Here is a 14,835-nt window from a genome sequence, read left to right as displayed (position 1 = left end):
TACAAAACAGATAAACAAATGAATGAACCAAAGTTACAGTACAGCAAATTGTAAGGCAACTTTGTTGAAGGTACACTGCACAGAAATATGCAAAAATATATTGTTACAAATTAATTAGGTTCTATTAAATAAATAGAAAAATAAATAGATTAATACATGTTACAGTCTAGCGAATGCTATTGTAAATTGCCTCATTGGTCAACAATGTGTTGAGTGAACACTACCAGACACATAAATATATAAAACATATTGTTACAAAGTAATTTATTTACAATTTTGTTTTACTATCTATGAAAAAGGTAGCACTATATATATGAACTTTATTTTTTAAGATTGTTTTTTCCAAGGCATTGTTAGATGCTCGTGTTTCCTGTCATGACTATTCAAACATTTAATTTCAAACCCAGTATCACAGCTATTAAACTATTTCTTATGATGTTATTTATGTTATGATCTTGTCATGACAGATAGTGCAGCTGCGCTAGCGATGATCCTAGTTTGATTCCCGTCTCGAGGTCCTTTGCCAATCCCGCTCCCCTCACTCCTCCCAGCTCTTTCCTGTCATCTCTCTACTGTACTATCACTAAAAAAAAAGTCTGAATTTGTGGTGCTGTACTTTAAATTAAATTATTACACAGTGCTGTGGAATGCTTAATTCTGATTGGTCAGTCACGACATTCAGGGCAAATTCAGTCAGTGCTATATGCTTGATAATTTTTCTAAATTTGGAAAAGTAATCGTAAAGTAATTAAAAGTAACAAGTTACATTACTTTTATAAAGTAATTGTAAAGTTACACTACTTATTACATTTTAAATCAAGTAACTTGTAATCTGTAACCTATTACATTTCCAAAGTAACCTTCCCAACACTGCTCTAGTGAATGCTAGGTCACTGGCAAAAAAAAAACTTTTATCTTAAATGATTTCCCCCTCTGACTGTTCCTCCTACAGCACTCCCAGACCAAGTGGATATGGTGGTGGCGTAGCCACTGCTTTTAGAAACTCATTCAAATGTAGACTTCTGCCTGTTGATGCCTCTCTCAGTTTTGAGGTGCAACTTCTAAAAATGGATCTAAATGGCCCTTTGCTCTGTGTATTAGTTTACAGACCTCATAAAGTCTGTTCGACATTTGTTCATGAGTTTTCTGAATTTCTGTCTACCCAAATGTCTCGATGTGACAGAATATTGATGTTAGGGGACTTTAACATTCATGTTTGTTGTCCTTCCAAACCTATGGTTAAACACTTTATGAGCCTTATGGATTCACTCAATTCTGTCTCCAGTCCTACACATAATGGAGACGATACACTGGATCTTGTCTTGACTCATGGTTTCTCTGTACATATCTCGGAAATATCTGATGCCGGCTTTTCTGATCATAATCCTGTTATCTTTGAGCCTGCTGTTTTATATGTTCAGCCTATTCTTTCTCGGCCTGTACATTACTCTCGTGTCTTTCACGCTAATACTGCTGTTGAATTCTGTGAGTCTTACTCCAAGTTTATTTCAAATTCAAATGCCTCTCTGTCATCTTGTATGGATACTGAACTATTGGTTGAAATATTTAACTCTGCCTGTTTTAATGATTTAAATATAGTTGCTCCGCTTAAAGGGATAGTTCACCCAAAAATGAAAATTTGATGTTTATCTGCTTACCCCCAATGCATCCAAGATGTAGGTGACTTTTTTTCCTCAGAAAAACACAAACGTAGATTTTTAATGAAAACCGGTGCAGTCTGCCAGCCTTATCATGGACATGGATGGGCACCAAACCTTTAAAAGTAACCAAAAACATTCACAGACAAATCCAAATTACACCCTGCGGCTCGTGACGATAAATTGATGTCTTAAGACACGAAACGATCGGTTTTTGCGAGAAACTGAACAGTATTTATATAATTTTTTACCTTTGATACACAGCCACGTCCATCTGTCATGAGCACGAGTTTGGCTTCAGTCACGTCACATGAGCACGCGCTCTGGCGTAGAATACGCAAACTCCGTAAGGGGAAATCAGTGAAAAGTCCCGGATGAGTTTGCTCAAGCAAACTAAATCTTTTAGCTTTAAATCGGTTTAAACAATCAGGATACGCGCAAGTAATTACCATTTTGTATAGCCGCTATACCACAATCTCTGTGCACTGTGTAAACAATGAGTGTCGTATACATGCGACAGATCGCTTCCGGCGTTTGCGTATTCTACGTCAGAGCGCGTGCACATGTGATGTGACTGATGCCAAACTCGTGCTCATGACAGATGGACGTGGCTGTGTATCAAAGGTAAAATATGATATAAATACTGTTCAGTTTCTCACAAAAACCGATCGTTTCGTGTCTTAAGACATCAATGTATTGTCACGAGCCGCAGGGTGTAATTTGGATTTGTCTGTGCATGTTTTTGTTTACTTTTAAAGGTTTGGTGCTCATCCAAGCCCATGATAAGGCTGGCAGACTGCACCGGTTTTCATTAAAAATCTTCGTTTGTGTTTTTCTGAGAAAACAAAGTCACCTACATCTTGGATGCATTGGGGGTAAGCAGATAAACATCAAATTTTCATTTTTGGGTGAACTATCCCTTTAAGCACAAAAAACTTAAGCGAAGTCCTCAACCCTGATTAAATGCATTCACTCGCACTCTCAGACAAGAGTGTAGGAGGACCAAGCGGAGGAAAAAAAGATGGCCTTCAGTTTCCTACCAAATTTTTTAAAAGTCCTTATTCTCTTATCAAGATTCTGTTAAGGAGGCAAAATCCAAATATTTTTCCAACTTGATTGCAAAAAATGCCAATAGGCCTAAAGTTCTTTTTAAAATCATAAATTCTGTCCTCAATCCTGCCGTTTAGGTCCTGATGTCAATACTGAGACTTGCAAACAATTTTCTGAATTTTTTGTTTAGAAAATACAAGACATTAGATCACAGTTCTTTTCTGATTTAGATCTCACTAATCTGACACACTCAACCAGTAGTTTTATAAACTTTCAGCCAGTGTCTTCATCTCAATTACTCAAAATAATTTCTCAGATGAAACTCACATCTTATCAATCGGACGTATTGCCAGGTTGTTTGTTTAGAGAAGTTGTAGGCACAATCAGTCTCACTCTTTTAGCTATTGTAAACAGCTCTTTAAAAAATTGGGGTATTTCCTGAAAGTTTTAAACATGCTATCATTCAACCCTTATTGAAAATCCTCATCTTGACCCTGCAGTACATAACTATCATCCTATTTCTAAACTTGTGTTCATTTCAAAGGTTTTGGAAAAAGTTGTACTATCACAGTTTACTTCATACCTGGACACACATAACATTTTAGATCTTTTTCAATCTGGGTTTAGAGCACTGCATAGTACCGAGTCAGCATTGCTGAAGGTCACAAATGACATTCTGCTGTCCATTGATTCTGGATCTTCTGCTATCCTTATACTTCTGGACTTAACCCCTTAAGCTCTGCAGCTATTTGGGGGATTTCCGCCTGCATTTGGCCTACCTAAATTCAAATGGTTCCCCTAATCACATACAATGGAGGAAATTTAAAAAAAAATGGTTTCATTCATTGTATAGAAAACCTTTTAAACTACATAATATCAGTGTAATTCTTTATAAATAACATTATATAGGTTTCAAAAATTACAATAAAAACAAAAAAAAAATCATAGGCGCTTTTTGATTTTTTTTTTTCAAAAGTTTTTTTTTGAAAGTCTGTTACTCAGGATTTAGGTGTCTCAGTTCTTTGCAAATTGTTTTATTTGATTCCACTAGGTCTCAGGATATACCAGAAAAAAGATTTTTTCATATAACAGTTTCTAATTGAAAGTTATTGAATTATAACCGAAGGGAGTCACATTGCCCCTTTTCCCCCACTTTTTCCCCCTAAAAGTGTCCTTCTGTTTCTTTGCAAAAACTTTTCATGATTATTGACTGAATTATGATTCATTTTTATGTTTGCCTTTGTATTTACTGAAACACCTACTGTACTTTACTGTCAATATTCAATATTCACGCAATACATTGCTTAGCAGATTGTTTTGGTGTCCTTTACGTTTCAAAGTAATTATAAGAATAAAACAAACCTGAATAGAAGCACTGTATGAGCCGCGAATCCTCTGCTCTCCATGGAAACGGCCCGTTATTTATTCATTTAGCGTCTATTTTGGATAATGTTTGTCACACAATAAAATGATTTACATTCCGCAGAGTTTAAGGGGTTAAGTGCTGCATTTGATACTGTTGACCATAATATTCTTCTGAATTGACTTGAGTGTGTTGTCGGGGTGCAGGGTTTAGCTTTAGAGTGGTTTGCCTCATACTTAAAGGGGAGAACTTTCTCTGTAAATATTGGATCTTTTACTTCTCCCGTTGCACCCTATCCAGTGTGGTGTTCCACAGGGATCCATTCTTGGGCCTCTTTTGTTCTCCATTTACAGTATATGCTTCCTTTAGGCTCAATTCTGCGGAAACATAACATTAATTACCATTTTTACGCAGATGACCAATTATATTTTCCACTCAAACCAGGAAATGACTTTTCATTTGATCATCTTTTGTCATGTCTTAGTGAAGTCAAGACCTGGATGGCAAAAAAAACTCTTTGCAATTTAATGAAAATAAAACCAAGGTGTTGCTACTGGGCCCTGCTGTTACTAATAACTCTATCAAAACACAGTTAGGTTCTCTACGTAACAACCTACACAACTACGCAAAGAATATTGGAGTCCATTTCGATCCTCTTCTCCACTTTGACAAGCATATAAATACAGTTGTAAAAAGTAGTTTTTTTCATCTCAGATCATTGGCCAAAGAGAAACACTTTCAATCCAGTAAAGACCTTGAAATTGTAATTCATGCGTTAATTCTCATCTGGATTACTGTATCTCTCTGTACGTTGGCCTTACTCAATCTACACTCTCTCGGTTACAGATGGTTCAAAATGCGGCAGCCAGATTCCTAACAGGAACTAAGAAAAGGGATTACATCACCCCTGTCCTTGCCTCATTGCACTGGCTCCCTATCAAATTTAGAGTTGATTTTAAGATTCTTCTTTTTGCATATAAGGCATTGCATAAATCTGCCCCGGACTATATCTGCAAACTCATCACATCCCTATATGCAGCCTCTAGGCCTTTAAGATCTAATGATCAGTCACTATTATCCGTCCCCCGTTCAGGTCGTAAAACAAAGGGTGATCGGGCTTTTTCAGTAGTTGCCCCAAAACTCTGGAACAGTTTACCATTGCACATCAGAGCTTCTACATCATTGGATGTTTTTAAATACAGTTTAAAGACATATTTTTACTCATTAGCATTTGGGTGATGTTGTGCATGTATTTTGAATAGTTAATTTGTGTTAAATTATTATGATTTTACATTTTAAATTGTTTTTATATTTGTTTCATCTTTTGCTGTTCATTTTTATTTTTATTGTAATGCACTTTGGATCAACTATGGTTGTGTTAAACTTGTGCTCTATAAATAAAATTTGACTTGACTTGATTCAATGTGACGTTGTAATAAATCCAACTATAACAATATATGGTTTATCTGAGTTCATCTTATTTTAAGTTTCATTATAAAGAAGTATATTTTAATGCAATGTTAATCAACATAGCCTTTATCACTGCATAGAATACTGTGAAATAAGTTGTGTGCCTCATTCTGTGTAAAAAGCCACATCATCTCTCAGAAGGATTTATTTCAAACACTTGACTGATGTTATGAAGTGTGCATTAAAATCATGTTATAACATGTTGGCCAAGAGGTTAAATGCTTCTCATGTTTGGAAAGATGTTTAATGCTTGTTGCTTTTTAAAATACATGTTATAAGCGACTCAAACTTGCTGTGCTTTCAGATGGAGCAGCATTTACTGCTGATCAAAGAGCCATACTTCACTTACAAGCTGTGCATAACAGCTTTCATAATTGCAAACAGATTTCATAATCATGCTAAATCAGACGATTTAATTGTGATTTCGAGCCGATTTCAATTAATCATGCAGCCCTAAAGAAACATGGTGTAAACCGATGCCTTGTATGTCTACACATAAAAAAGAAACGTTCAAATTTGAAGCATTAATGTTGGCGCAGCTATATTTAACACGTCCCGTTTAAAGACGTTGGGCCCTGTCCTCCTTTTACATTAAAAGTTGCTTAGATGTCGCTAGATGACAAAGTGCAATAATTAGTATATTCATGCTGTCATCACGTCATATGAGCTCTTTACACAACATTAATTCAGTTTCACTTTTCCCTGCAATGCAACATCCAATGCAAATTAATTTCTTGACTTTTCACTATTCTGTTTCTTCCAAACAGCTGTTATCTAATCATTTTATGGTAGTTTTTTTTTGTGTCTGTCAGGCCCTACTCACTGTAAGCTGGCTATTATGCTTGTTTGCCATTTCATTGTATTGTCTGAACATGCTGCATATCATCATCCTTGTGTTCCACTGAAGGAATACAAGTTTGAATGTTGAGTAAAAGATGACAAAAGATGTCTTTAAATCAAATAAAGCATCTGTAATGGTCCATGAGCTCTGCGGGTTTATAAAATACATTTCAAAGTTCTCATCTTTTTCTATATTGTTCTTGATCGCTTGTGAAAAAAACTGGCAGCAGAGACAACACAAGAGACACACCTTTACTAAGAAACGTTTTTCCTCATTCCACACATTTCCATGTAAAACAGGTTTTAAGGTTTGCACTTGACTATTATTGCACAGCTCTATGGAGAAAAAAATATGTGTTGGTCTCTTGATGAATTGATCAACTGTAAATATCTAATAAATATCTTTATCCAAGTTTTATCCATGTATAACTGACAGCTCATCCTGAAAACTTATAGTTTTCTACATACATGTTCTGCAGTTCTATATCAGTATCATAATGACTTATTTGTTGAGTAGACTTGTAAAAAGTGGGATAATGTACAGTGAACCTGTCATTTCAAAATACCTGTAAAAATAACTTACTGTACATTATTGCTTGTATAATTATCATATCTTCATCTCTCTCTCGTTTACACATGAAAATACACTTCATCTCTTTAAAACAGTTCTTCAAAAGGAGTAAAATATTATCTGATCTTAAATATGTAATTCCTCTAATAATCAGCAGCGCCAAACAAATAAAAGTCATTTCTGAATGACATAGATGCTAAAAGAGAAATATGAAAAGAAAAAACATGTACTATCTACAGAATCTCACAAAATGATGTGTTGACATTCATGTGTTTTGCCTCAGAATATTACATTTAGATACACAAAATATAACATTACATACTAAATACATTTCATACACACACCACAATCATTTTCTGTTATAAAAAACGTGTTAAATGGGTAGAAATGCACAATAAACTATTATACATGCACACAGACAGATATCTATTCATGTAAATTCAAATATTTTTAAAATATTTTTTCACAATTGTCTTTAATGTCTGAATAAATTAATGAATTGATATGAGAATGCATAAGAAGATTATTTATTATCATTACTGGCTTAGTTTTTTTGTGTCACTTAAGGAGAGACAGAGTTTTTTTCATGCACCTATCAAGATTTAGATTTTGGGCTTTTTGGATTTTCAAAAAGTGTTTTTTCAGACTATATGTGTAAAGAAAACATACAAAATTTTATTTATTTATTTTTTTTAATAGCACTTTATCTATTTGTTTCAATAGATTTCAATTACAGTGCATATTTTTAAAGGCCGTTTTCTTTTTTTAATAATTGTTTTCTTATACAATGAGCCATAAATCTCCATTTCAGTAACACTTACACACACCAAAATTCATTTCTTAAACAATTGTATTCCTGTCTATGTCCTGAAGGTATTTACAGAGGGATTTGTTCTTTTATAATTTGCTTGATTTTATACATTTTATTCCCCAAAAAATCTATCTATCTGTCACACCCTCTGCACGATCCCTCAGCCCCAATCACCACGATCCTCCACCAACCAGCCAATCACCACCACAGCACACCCGTGAACCATCACCAGAATACTAATCACCGTCACCTGCACCAGCAATCACCACACCCCTTATATACCTACCTCTGCCACTCACTCACCGGCTGGTATCGAAGTTGCATGGATGCTTCTCTATGGATCTTCTCCCCCTCCTGTTATCTCTCCTGTGCTCCTCGTGGATTCTTCCGATGTTCTCCTGTGCTCCTCGTGGATTGCTCTGATGTTCTCCTGTGAAACACGTGAATCGTGTTAGAGGGAAGTGACTATTGCTAACGCTATGATCCTTATGAACTTGAACTCACCTGTTGTGTTTGTTTGAAGATTTGACCACAGAGACCTTTACTCACCTGATTGCACGTGTGTTGAACTGTGCACGTTTGTTAATAAATACCTTGAAAGATACTCACCTTCTCCCTTTGTGTGTGGTCGTGACAGGATACCAGCCCTTAAAATATTAACTCACCGCGTCACTCATGGAGGCGAGCGCCGCTATCACCGAAGACACCCCCGATCCATTTGCGGATATGGTAAACGTCCTTCGTCAATCTCTACCTGCTGCTCCAACGACGATTTCCAACACGCCCCTCTCTCGCCCCATGAGTTATTCCGGAGACCCGGGTGGTTGCAATGGTTTCCTCCTGCAAAGTTCCCTCTATATTGAAGCCAACGCACACCAGTTTCCTAACGAAATTTCTAAAATATCTTTTATGATTTCCCTCCTCACTGGACAGGCACTCCAATGGGCAGACGCACTCTGGAATTCACGGAGCGACGCTTTAATCTCCTATAATGCTTTCGTTGCCCACTTCAAGGACGTGTTTGGAGCTGCGCTCACTCCCCTTTCCGTGCACGACGAACTGATCACTCTGAATCAAGGTGCGTCCAATATCCATGAATACACCCTGCGCTTCCGCTCCCTAGCGGCCACCAGTGGTTGGAACCAAGTAGCTCTCCTAGCAGCCTACCGTAAGGGGCTTAAACCCCAGATCCGCAAGCATATGGTTATTTACGATGACAACGTGCCGCTGGAAACCTTTATTAAGAAGGCAGTAGGCATTTCTCAACATCTCTCAGCGTGTCCTTCTACAAAGTCTGTACCCAGCTTCCCTCCACTCCGAACACCGTCACCCCAACGAGATGCGGAAGAGCCTATGATTACTGACTCCTATCGCCTGGATCCTGCGGAGAGGAAACGACGAATTAATAATCGTCTGTGCCTATATTGTGGAGAAGCCTCTCACTTCATCAGTGCCTGTCCAGTCCGCCCGCCTCGTCCAATGGTGAGTACCGTATCTATTACTCCGGCCATGTCTCTCTTACCCCATATTACCGCTGAACTAATAGTAAACTCTCGTACTCTCCCCATCTATGTGCTCGTGGATTCCGGAGCGGCTGGCAATTTTGTTTCATCACACTTCATTGCTAAACATCGAATTCCCACCGTTCAAAATGAGGTCACATACCAAATTACCACAATCCAAAACTCACCATTGGGCGATGGTAAGATATCTCGCCGGACCAGAAAAGTGACCCTCGTCTCCCAACACAACCACCGTGAACATCTGACCCTCCTGGTACTCCCGCGAGCCAACGTGGATGTCATCCTGGGCAGACCATGGCTCATTAAGCACCAACCCCGCATAGATTGGAGCACAGGAGAAGTCCTGGAGTGGGGCAAGACGTGTGAGAGCCACGGCTACCGTCCTTCCTCGTCAGATGCAGAGTCTCCATACCGTCCTATCCCTCTGCACGCCACCACCATAGAGAGCCCTGCCACTCAATCCGCCACCGCCATTCCCCCCGTCTATCAGTCTTTCACCGATGTCTTCAGCAAGGAACGGGCCACACAACTACCACCGCACCGGCCCTGGGACTGTAGTATCGACCTGCTGCCAGGCGCCAAACTACCCCACGGGAAGATCTACCCCCTCTCACGTCCTGAGCAGGAAGCCATGGAGAATTACATCCAGGAGGCTCTCCAACAGGGGTTCATCAGACCTTCCACGTCCCCAGCAGCATCCAGTTTCTTCTTCGTCCCCAAGAAGGATGGTGGGCTCAGACCTTGCATAGACTACCGGGTGCTCAACGACGCCACGGTGAAATTCGCCTATCCACTTCCTCTAGTGCCAGCTGCCTTGGAGGAACTACGGGAAGCCCGCGTCTTCACCAAACTCGACCTCCGCAGTGCATATAACCTGATCCGTATCCGAGAAGGAGATGAGTGGAAGACCGCCTTCATCACCCCCACCGGTCACTATGAATATCAGGTGATGCCCTATGGCCTGGCTAACAGTCCTTCCATATTTCAGAATTTCATGAACGAAATCTTCCGCGACTACCTCCATCGATTCGTAATCATCTACATTGACGATATCCTCATTTACTCACGTAACCTCAAAGAACATCAAGACCACGTCCGTCAGGTTCTCCAACGCCTCCGTGAGTACCAACTCTATCTAAAATTAGAAAAATGTGAATTCCATCAGCCCTCCATCTCCTTTCTCGGATACGTGATCACTGCGGAGGGAGTTCGCATGGAAGCCGGCAAGGTGGACGCAGTGGCCAAGTGGGCGGAGCCCAAGACGGTGAAGGAGCTTCAGCGTTTCTTAGGCTTCGCTAACTTCTACCGACGCTTTATAAAGAACTATAGCCTCCTATCGGCTCCACTCACTTCCCTCTTAAAGGGAGGACGCCGGGTACTACAGTGGACTCCAGAGGCTCAGCAAGCCTTCGACCGTCTAAAGCAAATGTTCACCACCGCTCCCATCCTCAAGCACCCCGACCCTTCAAGGCCCTTCGTGGTGGAGGTAGATGCGGCGGACGTGGGCGTAGGAGCTGTGCTGTCCCAGTGGTCTGATGAACCCCGATCCCTCCATCCGTGTGCGTACTATTCCAAAAAACTCACCCCAGCTGAGCAGAATTATGGAATTGGAGACCGCGAACTGCTGGCCATAAAGCTCGCCCTCGAAGAGTGGCGGCACTGGTTGGAAGGAGCCCAGTTCCCCTTCACCGTAATAACCGACCACAAGAACCTCCAGTACATTCAGCACGCCAAGAGACTAAATGCCCGCCAAGCTCGCTGGTCATTATTCTTTGCCCGATTCAATTTCAACATTACTTACCAACCCGGCCATAAAAACACCAAAGCAGACGCCCTATCACGTATGCACTCACCTGAACCTACTTCTGACGATCCTGATCCAATTCTACCCCCATCTGTCTTTCTCGCACCCATACTATGGCAGCTGGATGAAGATATACGGGCCGCCACCTTCGAGGAACCTGCACCACCGGAGCTTCCCCCGGGTCGTGTCTATGTCCCAAGCCGTCTCAGACCCCTTCTGTTGGATAGTACGCACACGTCCCCCGGCTCAGGACATCCTGGCAGCAGGCGAACCCTCTCGCTCCTCCAGCAGAAATATTGGTGGCCCAACATGAGCAGGGAAGTGGAACGGTACGTCCAAGGATGTTCGGTCTGCGCCGTCAACACAACCCCACGCCGCTTACCCGAAGGTAAATTACAACCGTTACCTATTCCCCGCCGACCCTGGACACACTTGGGCATTGACTTCGCCACAGACCTGCCCCCCTCTCAGGGTTACACCACAATTTTAGTGGTAGTCGATCGATTCTCGAAAGCTTGCAAATTAATACCTCTCAAAGGTCTCCCCACAGCACTAGAAACCGCAGAGGCACTGTTCCACAATGTATTCCGGAACTTCGGACTCCCAGAAGACATCGTGTCCGATCGGGGACCCCAATTCATTTCCAGGGTCTGGCGGGCCTTCTTCCAACTTCTGGGTACCACAGTCAGCCTGTCATCCGGATATCACCCTCAAACGAACGGGCAGACCGAACGGAAAATTCAGGAAATCTCCCGCTACCTTCGGACGTACTGTTCCCAACATCAAAACACCTGGAGCCAGTATCTACCGTGGGCTGAGTATGCGCAAAATTCCCTCCGTCAAACCTCTACTGGTCTAACCCCATTCCAATGTATTCTAGGTTATCAACCAGCTCTGTTTCCATGGACTGGAGAGTCCTCCGAGGTGCCCGCGGTAGATCACTGGTTCCGAGAGAGCGAGAGGGTGTGGGACTCAGCGCACGTCCATCTCCAGCGGGCAGTACGGAGGCATACGGAACATGCCAACCGCCGTAGGTTACCCAACCCAGTTTACCTCCCCGGGGACCAGGTATGGTTGTCCACTCGAGACATACGCCTCCGGCTGCCCAGTAGGAAGCTGAGTCCCCGCTACATAGGGCCCTTCACCGTGCACTCACAGATCAACCCTGTCACCTACCGTCTAAACCTACCTCCACATTACAGAATCGCCCCCTCGTTTCACGTTTCCCTACTCAAACGCCACACTGAACCCCTGTTCCCTTCCTCCACAGAATCGGAGTCACCTCCTCCTCCCGACCCGCCAGAGATCCTTGGAGATAACATCTACCAAGTCCAAGAAATCCTAGACTCCCGGCGGCGGAACGGCCAGCTCCAGTACCTAGTGGACTGGGAGGGGTTCGGACCCGAGGAGAGATCGTGGATACCCCGTGACGACATCCTGGACCCGACTCTCCTCGAGGAATTCCACCGCCAACATCCCGAACGCCCAGCTCCCAGAGGTCGTGGTCGTCCCCGTCGCCGTTCTTGGGTGCCTGGAGTCACCCGTGGAGGAGGGGGTGATGTCACACCCTCTGCACGATCCCTCAGCCCCAATCACCACGATCCTCCACCAACCAGCCAATCACCACCACAGCACACCCGTGAACCATCACCAGAATACTAATCACCGTCACCTGCACCAGCAATCACCACACCCCTTATATACCTACCTCTGCCACTCACTCACCGGCTGGTATCGAAGTTGCATGGATGCTTCTCTATGGATCTTCTCCCCCTCCTGTTATCTCTCCTGTGCTCCTCGTGGATTCTTCCGATGTTCTCCTGTGCTCCTCGTGGATTGCTCTGATGTTCTCCTGTGAAACACGTGAATCGTGTTAGAGGGAAGTGACTATTGCTAACGCTATGATCCTTATGAACTTGAACTCACCTGTTGTGTTTGTTTGAAGATTTGACCACAGAGACCTTTACTCACCTGATTGCACGTGTGTTGAACTGTGCACGTTTGTTAATAAATACCTTGAAAGATACTCACCTTCTCCCTTTGTGTGTGGTCGTGACACTATCTATCTATCTATCTGTCTGTCTGTCTGTCTGTCTAATAGACTGTATTTCCTTAAGACTTTTTAAAACTATTTAAAACTGAAAACCATAAAACTTTTGCAGATTTTTAAAAAATGTAAAACTTTCTGGCCTGGCTTTCTCAAGCCAAATTTACAGTTTGTCTACGAACTTTACAATCTCGTTATTGCTGTTTGTATTGCATTTTCTTTTATTTCAGTTGATGATGTAAATTCACTGATCTCATTCGTAATCATCACCGATGATCAGTGGTGTGGAGTTTTCATTCTTCTCATACCCCAAACAAACAAATGGATAGAGTTTCTCATTAAAAGACTGATCAGTGAAAGAGTGGATATGACACATGGACACATCATAGAAGGAGACGAAACCCTTCTCATAATCCACAAACACACCGACCCTCTGAGGATCTACACTCAGAGAAAGAGAGTAAGCAGAAGAATCACAAGCTCGATACTCCCCATATCTCCGTCTCACAGTCCAGTATCCATTCATTTTATAGATCCAGCCTTTCCTGTTAACAGTTTCTCTGGTCACCCCTAAATCCCACTTAGTTTGTCCCTTCACCTGCACCTCAAAGTAGAAACACCCTGAGGAGAATCCATCCTTCCCAACAACACCAAGATAATAATCAAATCTGTCTTTTCCTCCATCCACTCCTTTCATTTCTGTGTTTCCATATCTCACTTGTTTCCCATCATCAAACACAATGAGATGTGGATGAGCCGTATCAGCATCCAGAATCACTTTCACTGTGGAAAATGTTGAAAATTCAGCTTTACAGATGAGTATATAATAAAGATAATGACAATTATTTATTTTATAGGAACTTTACAACAAGACGTAAAAATAAAGATGCACTATTAGATGTAAATAAATAATGTTTAATGTACATTATTTTATAATTTTTTTGCATACATTTTTTGTTTTGAATCCACTTGTTGATTTTTTTTGTCTTGCTTCTTTTTTCTTAAATGATTATGCCATGAAACAAACCTTTAATTAAAATAAATAATTATGCCTTTTTACTCACCTGTGTGTGATCTTAAATACATGAGAGCTGAAAAAAGAAAATGTGAAGTTATAAATGGTCCATAACAGAATTCATCTTTAGATCAATACTTTTAATTAACACTTTTAAGACCAAGAAAATCCAAGAGTTTATATGTGACTCTGTTCCACAAAACCAGTAGCAGTAGCCAAAAATACACTGTATTGATCAAGATTATCAACTTCGTTTATGCCAAATCATTAGAATATTAAGTAAAGTTCATGTTCCATGAAGATATTTAGTAAATTTCCAACTGTAAATATATCAAAATTAAAAATTTTAAGTAATATGCATTGCTAAGAACTTTATTTGGACAACTTTAAAGGTAATTTCCTCAGTATTCAGATTTACAAAATATCTCGGCCAAATATTGTCCTATCCTAACAAACCATACATCAATAGAAAGCTATTTATTCAGCTTTCAGATGATGGATGAATCTCAATTTTCAAACATTGACTCTTATGAGTGATTTTGTGGTCCAGTGTCACATTTACACATACATTTATAATAAAACACAAGTGTATACATATATGAATGCACAGCATATTCATTCATTGTTTTGCTTAATAATTTAAAAGTAATGAATATATATTTTAATAAGATCATATAAAACAT

At 40.7% G+C, this 14,835-nt stretch overlaps 2 protein-coding genes across 4 annotated transcripts in view; one reads left to right on the top strand and one right to left on the bottom strand.

Moving 5' to 3' along the window:
• trap1 (TNF receptor-associated protein 1) overlaps positions 1-14,835 on the top strand; it is a 72,210-nt gene that overhangs the window by 11,826 nt on the left and 45,549 nt on the right. The gene's annotated exons all lie outside the window — the stretch shown is intronic.
• The window catches only part of LOC141332211 (butyrophilin subfamily 1 member A1-like), a 136,787-nt gene that overhangs the window by 95,841 nt on the left and 26,111 nt on the right, over positions 1-14,835 (bottom strand). Inside the window, exon 8 of one of the 2 annotated variants that reach the window (XM_073837340.1) lies at positions 14,202-14,228. The exons of the other annotated variant lie outside the window; for it this stretch is intronic. Coding sequence (XP_073693441.1) covers positions 14,202-14,228 — 27 coding nt within the window. The remainder of the gene's footprint in view (positions 1-14,201; positions 14,229-14,835) is intronic. 2 annotated transcript variants of the gene reach the window in all.

This window comes from Garra rufa, chromosome 1 (assembly GCF_049309525.1).
Source record: "Garra rufa chromosome 1, GarRuf1.0, whole genome shotgun sequence".
Classification (NCBI taxonomy): Eukaryota; Metazoa; Chordata; class Actinopteri; order Cypriniformes; family Cyprinidae; genus Garra; species Garra rufa.
Note: the sequence above shows the minus strand (reverse complement) of the source record. Positions and strands in the feature narration are given on the sequence as shown.